The 12,612-nt window shown below is 39.1% G+C and overlaps 1 protein-coding gene across 1 annotated transcript in view; it reads left to right on the top strand.

Moving 5' to 3' along the window:
* The first annotated feature begins 7,888 nt into the window (after positions 1 to 7,888).
* Positions 7,889 to 12,612, top strand: part of LOC136262559 (stabilizer of axonemal microtubules 3-like) — a 16,645-nt gene continuing 11,921 nt past the window's right edge. Inside the window, exons 1-3 of the mRNA XM_066056872.1 lie at positions 7,889 to 8,068; positions 8,126 to 8,320; positions 8,670 to 8,840. Of these exons, the coding sequence (XP_065912944.1) occupies positions 7,976 to 8,068; positions 8,126 to 8,320; positions 8,670 to 8,840 (459 nt within the window). The 5' untranslated portion in view covers positions 7,889 to 7,975. The remainder of the gene's footprint in view (positions 8,069 to 8,125; positions 8,321 to 8,669; positions 8,841 to 12,612) is intronic.

Below are 12,612 nucleotides of genomic sequence, written 5' to 3'. Positions count from 1 at the left end.
CTCTCTTGACTAGGAAAGGTGATAAGCAAATACCATAGCATAGCTGGTGTGATTATCCAGAAATTGTTAAAGCAAAATATTTGACATGTCAAGGAATTTGTTAAAAGAATATTACTACACTGCAAGTGCTAACAAAGTTAAGTTACATGAAATAGATAAGGTCATTCATATTTTAGTGACATTCCCATGGAAACACTAGATCAGGCATTGGCATTAGTTGGTGGGGCACATTAAGTATAATTACATTGGAGTCTGATGGCTCCAAGTCAGTCAACTCCCTGTTGTGCAAGAAGGCAGAGGGTGATGATGACAATGCTAACGAAGGCTTTGCTGATAGTCTCTTATTTCCACCCATAACTGTTTTCTGAGTGGGCCCAGCTTGAAGCCAGTAGTAGCCTTGATAGAGGGTTAGCTTAATTCTGTTTTGTACAGGTGCAATTTGACATCTGGCATTTCACAAGGAGGATAGCCTTGCAGATAGCCCACAGCTTCACACTCCAAAATGAGTTTTTAACAAGTGGCAGAAAAGCTACTCATTACACAATAACTTGCAGTATTATGTGACACCCACACGCACACACACATATTGCTTATGTGTACAGCCTATCACTTTGTTTGCAGTGATACTAAACTACTATGAAGAGGTCTAAGTATGTCTGCTAGAGAGACAGAAACTGCTAAAGGAGGACTAGCAAGACTACGAAACACTGAGACAGAGAGGCACTTTTGGTGAACTGCTCTTGTGCGAGGACAATTTCTGATGCTCACGATGTGCCCCGTTCTGAAGGAGGAGATGGCTGACATCTGGGAAGCATGTGTACTACTCCTACTCCTCGCTTGCCCTGTTTACCAGAACCTTGGAGCTGGAGCCAGCCAGAGATCAAAGTCTCACCCCCTTGTTTGCAGCTGTGGTTACCACATAAGCTGTGTCTTCTTTTTTTATCATCACAGTTTTGTATGTGCAGATGACTAGTAGGCCATCAACTACTCCGTGCCAGCTCCCACTGGAGCTAAACCTCCTACTTCTCAGGTATTCAGTGTTTGTTACTGCATTTTGGCCAATGTATATGTTCCTTTACTCCACCCCAGTACCCACATTGGCTCAGCCACCTGCACTAGCTGCTAGAGACGCACCACACAGCCATACACATGCATCGCAGGTATGACTGTTGTATAATTGCTATCACTCTAACAGACTTGCATGCACACAGATCAGATGACACGTACTTAACTTAGTCCACTGCATACTAACACACAAGTGGATGGTCAGGAACATTTGTTCCGTTTGTAAGATGCATACTTCCAGGTTGTGATTTGTGCTGGTAGACTCACAGAGGACGATCACTAACAACAACTGATTCCCCAATGCAACCCAATCCACGTTGAAAAAGATTACTAGCTGTTGAAAATGATTGTAGATGTGCTCCGGCCTGTCCAATAATGGTTCAGACTTTCAGGACAATATACACTTAGATGTTCAGCCATCAGAATCAATTGAGCCCACCTTTGATGAGGTAGATGCGATTTCTAATTGATTTTCCATTATGCTATTGTTGAAGTCTTTGCAGTGTATCGATTCCAAGACTGTCTTGGAGACAATTGAGATAGGAGCTCTCCCTACCCAGACATGATGTGTTAATTTGTAGATACAGCTTGCAACATCTTGGGGATTCACAAGGGTTCCAATCGATTACTCTCAGCGGCTTCCTGAAGGGTGGAAGAAAAGACTCTCACCATCAGATCAGCAATGGATATGTGGCAGTCTAAGGGCCATCTGGTGACCAAACCTCAGCTGTGGTATCACCCATCTGAGTACTCTTGTGGTGGTGCTACAGTACCGGACCCTTCGGGATACCACAGAAGAGCTGTTTTTGTGGATGCCGAGGAAGAAATGGAATATCCACTTCACATGCATCAGGTGTAAGTACCCTGCTCCACTACGGTAAGCATCATCACAATGATGATGTTTCTTCACTTGTTTCATTTTATAGCTCAAAGGATGTGTACAGGAACATACGTAAGGTGCTGAGCTACAACAGTTTTTTCTATTTGGTGGGGGAGTAAATGGACTCCAAACACTGTAATACAACATTCATTGCTTATGACAAGAGGTCCGATACCTACCAAAAGTTCATAATATTTGAGGGACTCTTGTATACTTTATCGTAACATTTACAGGATGTTCAACCAATTATTACCGGGATCTGTTTCCAGTGATCCTTATGAAGAAGTATTCCCATGATGTGAAGATCATAGGAGAGCTCAGGGATAGAACTGCAGGAAACAGCCCCACTGCACTCAGGAAAATGCCTCTGGAGCTACTGGATGATAGAGCAATGGTGTCACATGACAGAATCTGTTTAAGTGATGCAGCAACTTTGAAACACTTGTAAAATCGCTAAATTGAGTGTTTCCGTGATATCAGTAGGATTTCCCCCGTTTATGCTAACAAACGTAGTCACAACTTCAGTTGTTGCTGTCCCATAATCAAATTTCACAAGTTGGTCTATATAATAAATTCGGTGGTCGGTATCATATTGCTTTGGGTGATTAATCGCCTGCATTGACATGGTACATATCAGTTGTATCATGTGCCCTTGTGATACAACTATTACCTGTTTCATGCACATGTATGCTGATCTGACATCGATTGTTTTGTTGATAATATTTCTAATGATGCTATTGGGGAGAAGCAACGTTCCTGAGTAAGGAGAACTCATTCCAATGGCAAAGTTTCCCTGTGTCAAGTCTGAGTGAAGAGAAATATCTTGTTTATTTTCGTTGTACTAGGTGGCTGTTACATGTCTATACCATCGATGTCTACCGGAGGCTCCTCCAGCTTCTTGCAGCTGCCACTTCATTGTGTGGCACCATACTGAAGATAGATTCAACAAAGAAGGCAAGAAGCTGCAAGTATAACTGTGGCTATTATGTAAGTGTAATTGTAATTATTGCTTTTGTAACTATTGCTATAGTATCAGTGTAACTACTGCACAAGAAAGATTGTTGTTGAGAGCATGTCACTATTGGAAACTAAATCAATGGTAGTACCTGTACTGGGTATGCCCCTCCCATATCACTTACTAATAATAACTTACCCATTGAAATTGTTAGTAGAAATCTGTTCTCATACATAAACCCAGAGAACAACCTGTCCTACATCCAGCAACAGTAGTGATGAGGACAGCATTGAACAAGCTACTCCACACAGGGCAGAATCACTGCAAGAAGAGAAACCAGGTAAACTGCATACTATCATAATTGTGTATCCTTACAGGTCAAGTTGTACTATGAGGGTAGGGAGCTGTCAATTTGCAATACTCATCGATACAACACATGAGGAAGCCCCACAGTGGATGTGTTCTCTGTGCAAGCCACACCTCAACCAAATGCTGGAAACAAGGACACATTAGTCATAGTAAAATAATGTTTAGCTAATTTGCAATAGATAAATTCCCCGGATCAGGCATTGGCATCAGTTGATGAGGTGCAAAAGCCACTAATAACGACCTCCCTTGTTTGAGTGGCTTAGCTACTGCTCCAACACCACACACAATCACTACATCTGTACATCCATCCATGCAAGTAACTCTTGCTACCAGTCCACTATTATGTGGAAATGATACAAGTGTTAGCAGTAATACACATACACAAGTAGAGAGGCTTACTGACCATACATATGCATAACACTCAACCCTTGAGTCAGCTCCTCCAGCCTGGAATTGCTGGAAACAATGGGCCAATGATTTTTTTTGTGCTACGACACCACCAGCATCATTTGAGCCTACCTTTGATGAGGTAGCTATAAGTGGTTTTACCATCATGTAGTTGTTGACTTGTAGTGTGACTTGCAGTCCTTTACAATTGCAATCTGATTCTGAACCAGTACTTGTAACAATTCAGATGGGAATAGTGCTTCAGTTAGCTACTACTTTTGTAGTTTGCTTGCCGGTGAAAATAGAACAGCTATGATTGAGCTCTCTAAATAAGCAGCGGCAGATACAGTGGAAGGGTAAAGAATTTGTCCCGCAATGGATCAGAAGGACTGTGAGTATCTTTGGATTGTAGGATCCCTGGTGACTAAGCCCTCAGCTATCACCTGAGTACTCCCAGAATGCTGTTGTTCCTGTGGATGACAAGGAAGAAGTGGAACATCCACTTCTCTTGTTTTCAGTACAACTACCCAGCTCACTCTAGAAACATTATCACAATGGTGCTGTATTCTTTAACTGTTTTATGTTTTGTAGCTCCAGGGGTGCTTATAGGAACATCCAGTTGGTACTGAGCTATGACTTCTTTTTCTGGCAGCAGAATACAAACTACATATATCGTGTATGACGAGATCAATATTGTAATGTATGCAGTGTGAATAGTGTGCAGTTTACAGAATGCTCAACCAGCTAGATGACAATTACCGCGACTTGTCTTATGAAGAAGCACAATTGTGATAAGATAATTGGAGAGGACTGCAGGGAACAGCTTCACTGCACTTGGAACATTTTGCAGAAGCACTGTTGTTGTTGGATGGTTAATTAGCAACGCTGTTTCTTGCAGCTGCCACTTCTGTTTAGGGCAGCATATTAAAAGATTTAAGGAAGGGAAAGTGCAGGGGCTGCTACTTGGATAACCAACATTAGCAACTAGAGGAGTGTATTTGTTGACAGACTGAGGGGCCAAATTTTTTTGAAGATAATGGCTGATGGAGTTCTTTACTATAATACTTGTGTTGTCATTACTATTATATTTCAGGAAGAGGTGTACCAATAAGAAAACTAAACCAATCCAATACTGATCCAATATGAGATTAATCGTTAGAAACTGATAGATACCAATATAACTAAAGTTTAGCTATTTATATTTGATGAACCACATAATATTATGCCTTGTTCAACTGTATCATACCTACTGAAGACAGTCTTAAGATTATTGGCTTGCTTACTTACCAATGGTGGTGTGGCCTCTATTCACAGCTCAGACTATACAGTACCCACAAATATATTAATGTGCCCCTACCAAGATTAGTCTAACACTCTGCATTTTAATGGCTTGTAGACACAGATAGTTATTTTATGGTTCATCTTATTGCTGTTTCTCTCCCCAGGGTCACCACTATAATGAGTGCTTGTTGGTAACCTTTGTGACAATAAAACAGTAATTATCCATGCACTTAGATGGTTTCACATAACTTTTAGACAAGGAAGATAACCACTGTTTCCCACCAATATCAAGTGTTTAGGAAGAAGTATGCAGGTAACTAAAATTTTCTGTTTTGCCAGCTTATTTAGAATTCCCAATTAGTACTGGATTGCAACACTAAAAAACAATAGGTGATGGGCAAAGCTGAATGCATAAAGTCCAAACGACCCAAGTAGCAAGTTAAGAACTGAAATTGATATGGATCAGCAAAGAAATCCATTAATAATTAGTAGTATTATTTGTTAGATTCATTTATACAGTATGATATAAAACTTAGCAACAATCAACAATTACACCTTTAAATAAATTTTAGACATGGCACAGATCATCATCTAGGTCATCAGAGATCTCTCAATTCAACACAATTATGAGTCCACAGATGAATCATGGACCATCACAGTATATAGTGATAAAACAATAACTATAAGATAATATACTTTGCATGGGAGGATCAAAGTGATGCTGTGTATTGTAGTCTCCATACAGTGCTGATTAGCTGCATAACTGTACTATAGTTCATACAGAACAGTTATGTCATTAATTGGGCAAATACAGTACAGTTATGCAGAGAATTTATTTAAGGAATGTTACGTAAACACACTGGGATAGCACACATGCAACACTGTATATCGCTAAAACCAGCCAAACTCATCTTACCAGTTCATTTTACAGCTAGAAATAGATTGCATAAATACTTATTGATCGTCTGATCACGAAGCTATTTAAACACAACTCCATAAGACAGCACGATTGATCCCATGCGTGACATTGTACATCACTAAAACTAGCCAAACTATTCCTATTAGTTGATTCTACAACTACAAATAGATTATATAAACACTTACTGATATCTTGATCACTGAAAATCACAGCAGTTTGAGTAATAGAGAGAGCCAGATGACCAGGAAGTACAATATAACACTTAAACCACTGCCCATGCTTGTGTGTATGAAAAATACAGCACTTGGGGGGTGTCTCGGCGAATACAGCAATCAGCTTCACCTTGTGCTGTATTAGCCTCTCAACACGTCCCCTCGTGCTGTATTTTCTGTACACATATGCGGCGGTGCTTTAACTATAACATATCATCATACTGGACTAGTTATGTGGAGCTGTGTGTACAGGAGGCTGATCAGTTTATTCCTACAACAGAAAAGCATGTACTGACAAGTAACACATTTAATTATTACCAACGAAATTATGGGATACACTAATTAACCATGTTAGTTGCTCACACCTTGTACCATAAAGCCTGTAAACAAGCTGTGGTGAACACTTCCCAGCTGCTCTGATGCTAGCAAAACCATTGCTAAAGCTGTATGTCTAACTTTTTAACTATACCTCTTGATAAATGGGGAGTATATAAACAGTGGAATGGACTACTGGAATGGTGGAATGGAATTTTTTAAAGTTCAATATCATTGTTTACATCGAAATATGTACAACGCCTCCCCTTATGTAAGCAAATAAATAGGATTCCCCTTGAAGTCAGCACACTTTTCCTCACCACAACACTTGTATAACTTATAACTCAATACTTTATTACTTGTGTGAAACTAACTGTGGTTCAGTTCAGTGTGCAACATGACACTGCCACAATGAACCTTGGCTTAAATTTTGTTTTCTGACATAATTGTGGAAAAGGCTCATTGTAAACACTTACAAGATAGTCCTGTTTCACTTTTCCCAATGAATTTTGTTTAGGCTCCTAGGTTAGTGGTAAACACCTCGTACAGGCTCTGCCTTCTGTGTTCACCAGTACCTAATGAATACTTCATTATACAGTGAATGTACTTTTACAATGTATTCATATAATCAGCTAGCTAGCTAACTTTTTATCATTTGGGAACAAGGGTTAAGTCAGGAGTCTTCTTGGTGCATGTTCATAACTTACTTTACAGTACAATATATTGGTAAACTTTGTCTATGGTGAGGTGAATTATGCTAAATAAGCTGACTTCAAGGGAAATCCTATTTATTTTCTTACATAAGTACTTATTTGGATGCAAAAAATGATATAGAACTTTAAAAAATTCCTTTCCACCATTCCAGTATTCCATTCCACTGTTTATACACTCCCAGATAAATGTCTTACTAACTACTCACAACGTGTAGCATTAGTGTCATACACCTCATAGTTAACACGTGCGACATAATCAAATTTATACCATCCCATAGTTATGTTGAACATGCTTTTTTGATGTAGCTATGGCTCCAGGTGGTCTTTTGTAGCTTGATGACATGACTACTATAAAGTACACTGTGACTTATTATTTTTTATTATTATTATTTAGCTTATCCCACCGGAATCTTAACAATTAACACGATACTGCTCGCGCTACTGCCTGAGCGCTCATGCTATTATGCCATCTAGCATACAATACAGTACATGAAATGAGTGAAAATCATCTAAAAACTCGTATAACAAACACTGAAGCACTTACACGCACGTACAGAATTCTCTTACCTGATGCTACTAGCTACCTTGCATCGCTGATGACGGCTCAGGCAGATTGTAACGTCGTACCCTGCATCATATAATGCGTCTTCCAGTCGAAACGGAATAAAAAAGCATGACCCTTGCGTTTTAGTGCTTCATGCCACTTGAACAGTTCGATGATGCGCCTGCGTTACATTAATTTGACCACAACACGTGATCCAAACTGACTTATTATTACCATAGCAACACTTGTACATAATTATGAAATAAAAATGGCCGAATAATCCGACTAGTTTTAGATTTTGTTTATTGTATATTTTTTGTACGTTATTATTACTCATGGAATTTCCAAGAAATGATCTTCACTTAACTACAACTGGTGTCGGGCATGCGTTTAGGAATCAGCTCCCATTTCCCCCTACTGATATCGAGGTAAGGACAAGATAAACAAGTCATCTTTACTACTGTGACAACTTTTTAATCTTTCAGTTAGCCACTACAAAGCAGTTACCGGAACGGCTGGTCGCCCCGTCGAGTAATCCTCTAACAGTACAAGATGTTTACGACACGACATACTCTGTGACACACGACTACAAACCCAAGGGTACTATAGTGGATGGTCCAGAGTATAAGAAGGCTGCAGGTCACTGGAACGTGTCCTACTTAGCCAATCATGTTAATAAAGTAAGCATGCAGTTAATAAATTAGAATACACAGTCGTGGTGAACAAAATTATGTTGTCCACTTTGTTGCTGGGGTTTAGGGACTTTGCCCACACTTTGGGGGTTCATTGGCATGGCTGATGGAAGGATAGATTTAAACGTCTGATATATTACGCTGTAGTAACCCATGCTTTCATGATGATTGGTATAGCACCAATATGGACTTTTCTGGTCCATTGCCCTGTTGATGTTTACCTGCTGATATATCCAGCACTGCAACCCACCTTGCTGGGCTGCCAGGATTATCTAGATAACCCCATATAACAAAACCTTTACATCATAAGTTAAGATATAATCACTACTACTACTAGCTCAATGAGAAGCCATACAGACAGCCACTTACGATGGGACAACAGACCAGTGAGATGAGGGATCAATATTATGACAAGACTGATCAAGAGCAGTACCAGTCTGATATGGGTGGAGTAGTCTCTAATGTTGACACATTATTAGCTGATCATCATCAACAGGGTCCCACTAAGGTATAGTATCAATTGTATATGGCTAGTGTGATGTGTTATGTGGGGTATGGATTGGAGGAGGATTTGCTCTGTGGGAGACCCATCATCACTATGCCCTTGCCCTGCACACCCCATACTGTAGGGTCTCAGGCTCCTACATACAGCTCTGCTTCATTTATGTGTATGGTTATTGGTACCTTGTGTGCACTCTGTGCTGGTGTCTGTTACTTTAACAAGCTGACTGTAATAGTGTACATCATAGGTAAGGTGATAACTCTCCTTATCAGCATTAACGAGAGACATATATCTTGGTGCTAACTTATCTCTGTACATGTGTGAAGTGTACTGACGTGCACATTTATTCAAATTTCTGCCAGTTCATTATTAGACTATATGCCGCAATGTAACATATGATGATGTCTACATGGCACTTGCCTTAGCATATAGTGAGTTTCTATTGGTACTGGTAGAAGGGTCTGAACCATGGAACCTTGCTTTCCTTTCATGATGCCTAGCTAGCAGTGTTGGTTAGGTATAGCTATAATCAAGCCCAGACATGCCTCAGTCCAACCCAAAATGCTTTCAATAGTTGTATGACAAGTTTTAAAATTTACACAATATTTCCTTTGATGTCTGGGGTTACTATAATGCAATGTGTTGAGAGTTACTAAATAGTAACTAGTGGTTATTGTGATGCAGTAGAAGTTTGTTAGTGTAATGAAAAAATAATGTTTATAAGCAAAAATACTTTAATTGTCACCTGACATATGACAGGATACCCGATAAATAGTTTTGTAGGTATTTTGTTTATAGTTCTGTTTTAACCATTTTGCACAGGAGAATACACTAAAATTACATGATACATTAACATACAAGTAATACCATAAGCAGCGATACACTCAACAAGAGAAGCGCTTGTACAGAACTGCAGGTGCTAAGCAGTGAAATTGTTAATTGCTATTCATCAAAAACCAGGTTTCATGGGGAGCCACATTGTGATATTTATAAGCTGTTACTTAGTGATAGTCCTGGGCAATACTGAAAATAATGCTATTGGATATAATGACAAGCTTATATTCACGATATGATTAAATACTGTCAAGCAGTGAGACTAGTAACATTACATAACACATTATTACATCATATTATATCATAGAATGTGAAATGGTGTGCTGAAATTTGTCTGTAATCAAATTGCCTTTCCTTGTAGGTATATAGCAAACGCAAGAAACACAACCACTAGCCAGTTATAATTAGGCAATATAGGCAATATTGGTAATTATATTGTCTAGACGATATTATTGTGGCTGTATAATTTACCTAGATACGATATATTGTGTAGTTCAATATTGCGATATTGCCAATATATTGAAATATTGCCCAGCTTTATACTTAGTGATTTCTAGGTCCTCACAAATGAGTTAAGTTGTTATCCAATTGTAACAGCATGGTAGTGGACAATGTTGGGAGTAACGCATTACATAATATTATTATTTTGTGGTAATTAAGTAATACAACGAAGTACACTATAAAAACAGGTAATATAACTCAAGTTACTTAACTTACTAAAGTAACGGGTTACCTAAGTAATACAGTTACTGTAATGCGTCTATTACATAATATTAATACTACAAGTAATGAAGTTACTAATCTCGTTAGTAATCAACTGTGTAATGCCTAGCCACAACGAAGTAATGAAGCCTACTGAATGAAGCTTATTCACCAGCTTCTTACTTATAACCAAGATTTGCACATTGCCCAACAACGCAATCATGTCACGTGATAAGGTGGTAGTTTCACACGTGACAGCTTACGGCTGTGGACACAAAGTAGTATAATATGTAATATTATATAAGTTACTTTATTTTTGTGGGTAATATGTAACTGTAACTAAATAGTTCTGTTGCAAGTAATATGTAACTAGTGACTTATAAAATGTAACTGTCCCAACACTGGTAGTGGACTCGCAGTATTTCCGTAGTAGAACTAACTACCATTATCCTTGAAAGATATAACCAACCAGACTCTCGTCAGTTTTCCCACAAAGCCTCCACGACAGGACCTAGGGAATATAACCACCCATTGACACCACCATAAAAATTTAGTACTAATTGGCTGACAGCTCCTATTTTGGTGAATAAAAACCACATCAAGCAGTAGAGCTAAATCGCTGGTTCAACCATACAGAGGTTTTCATTTCAGGTTGGTTGTCCACACTTGTGCACAATTCACGAGCAAATTTTTGAATTTCGCTTACTGTACATATATGTAACTAACTAACTGCTGTACGTAACTTTAGCACAATGTCTTGGCATATCTTGTTGAGTTGAGATGGAGAGTTGTGTGGCTGCACATAGCACACAGTTTTAGTGTGAGTGACATTGCGAACAAACTGTGCTTGTCTGAACGGGCAGTGGAAAGATACATAACTAAGTTTGAACACACTGGTGATGTGCAATCAACTACTCAGAGGCATGGGTCTGTCAAGCTCCTCAACAATTTTGAACAATTGCTGTTGTAATTTATTGGTTTGAGTGAATCTACCTATGTGAGGTTCAATCTAAGCTGTTTGATTTGTTTGGAGTTCACTGCAGCATGGCAACTATCTTAAAATACATGGGTTGCACAAGGCAAGTTATGCAGCACATTGATGTTGTTCATGACAGAAGTATCTGTGTACAATGTTAGTTAGGATTGATGAGAGTGGATGTGACAAAAGAAAAACTCTTTGAGAAAGCATGCATATAGTATGATGCATATAGTATGAAGGAGTTAGCACCAAGAGATCAGAGATTGATGGTAAGAGGGACTTGCTACTCAGCCATTCCAGTCATGTTTGCTGAAGGGATACATGATGTATATCTGCTTGAAGGCACAGTGAATGGTGATAGGATGCAGGTATTTGTAAGAAACTACTCTCAAGCCATTTAACTGAAGCAATCCTCACTCAGTGGTAATAATGGACAATGCCTCAATCCATCATGTACAGGGAGTAACAGACTTAATCGAGAATCATGGAGCAAAGCTGTTTTTTCTTCCACCTTACTCGCCTGACCTCAATCCACTTGAAGAAGTATTTAGCCAAGTCGAGTCCATCATGAAGCAGAATGACAGCTTGTTTCAATCTTGTATGGAATCACGGCTGCTACTGTCAGTGGCATTCGGTATGGTAACAGCAGAAGACTGCAGTGCTTATATCACGCACAGTGGCTACTGGTAACGTGTGTAATCCAACACTAATCACATGTACATTAATGCAAAAGACAACATGTATACAGTAACACACTATGACTGGTCTTATGATTTAAGTTGCATAAGTAACTTCATAATTGAGTCCTTTTCTACCTTGTACTCATCCTCCATCAGCACACCTGTGTTTTGAAGGTCTCGCAGCTCACTCAACTGTCTGTAAAGTATTGACCTTTCAATAACAGAACTACTGTTGGAATTTGTAGGTGGAGATAGTCCTTGTGTATTAGTGGATATAACACTTTTAATAGCTGTAGCAGCATCAGACAAAGCTCAGGAACTTTGTTTTCTTTTGTGAAGAACCACCCCCAGCTCTATCAAACATGGATGCTTTGGGAGGCTCATCCAAACTGGAGTACATGCATCTCACTGACCACCATCTCAGCCCAAAATTTGTATTTGCATTGTTGTAAATCTGGGCTCTGAATGCTTTTGCTTCAAGCTTTCTACAATGTCTAGGACTTTTTCCTCTCGATCTTGTTTCTTTTTTCCCGAATCATTTTCATTTGAATCTCTTCCTCTTAGCTGCTCTACTTGCCTCACC

This window comes from Dysidea avara, chromosome 7 (assembly GCF_963678975.1).
Source record: "Dysidea avara chromosome 7, odDysAvar1.4, whole genome shotgun sequence".
Lineage (NCBI taxonomy): Eukaryota > Metazoa > Porifera > Demospongiae > Dictyoceratida > Dysideidae > Dysidea > Dysidea avara.
Note: the sequence above shows the minus strand (reverse complement) of the source record. Positions and strands in the feature narration are given on the sequence as shown.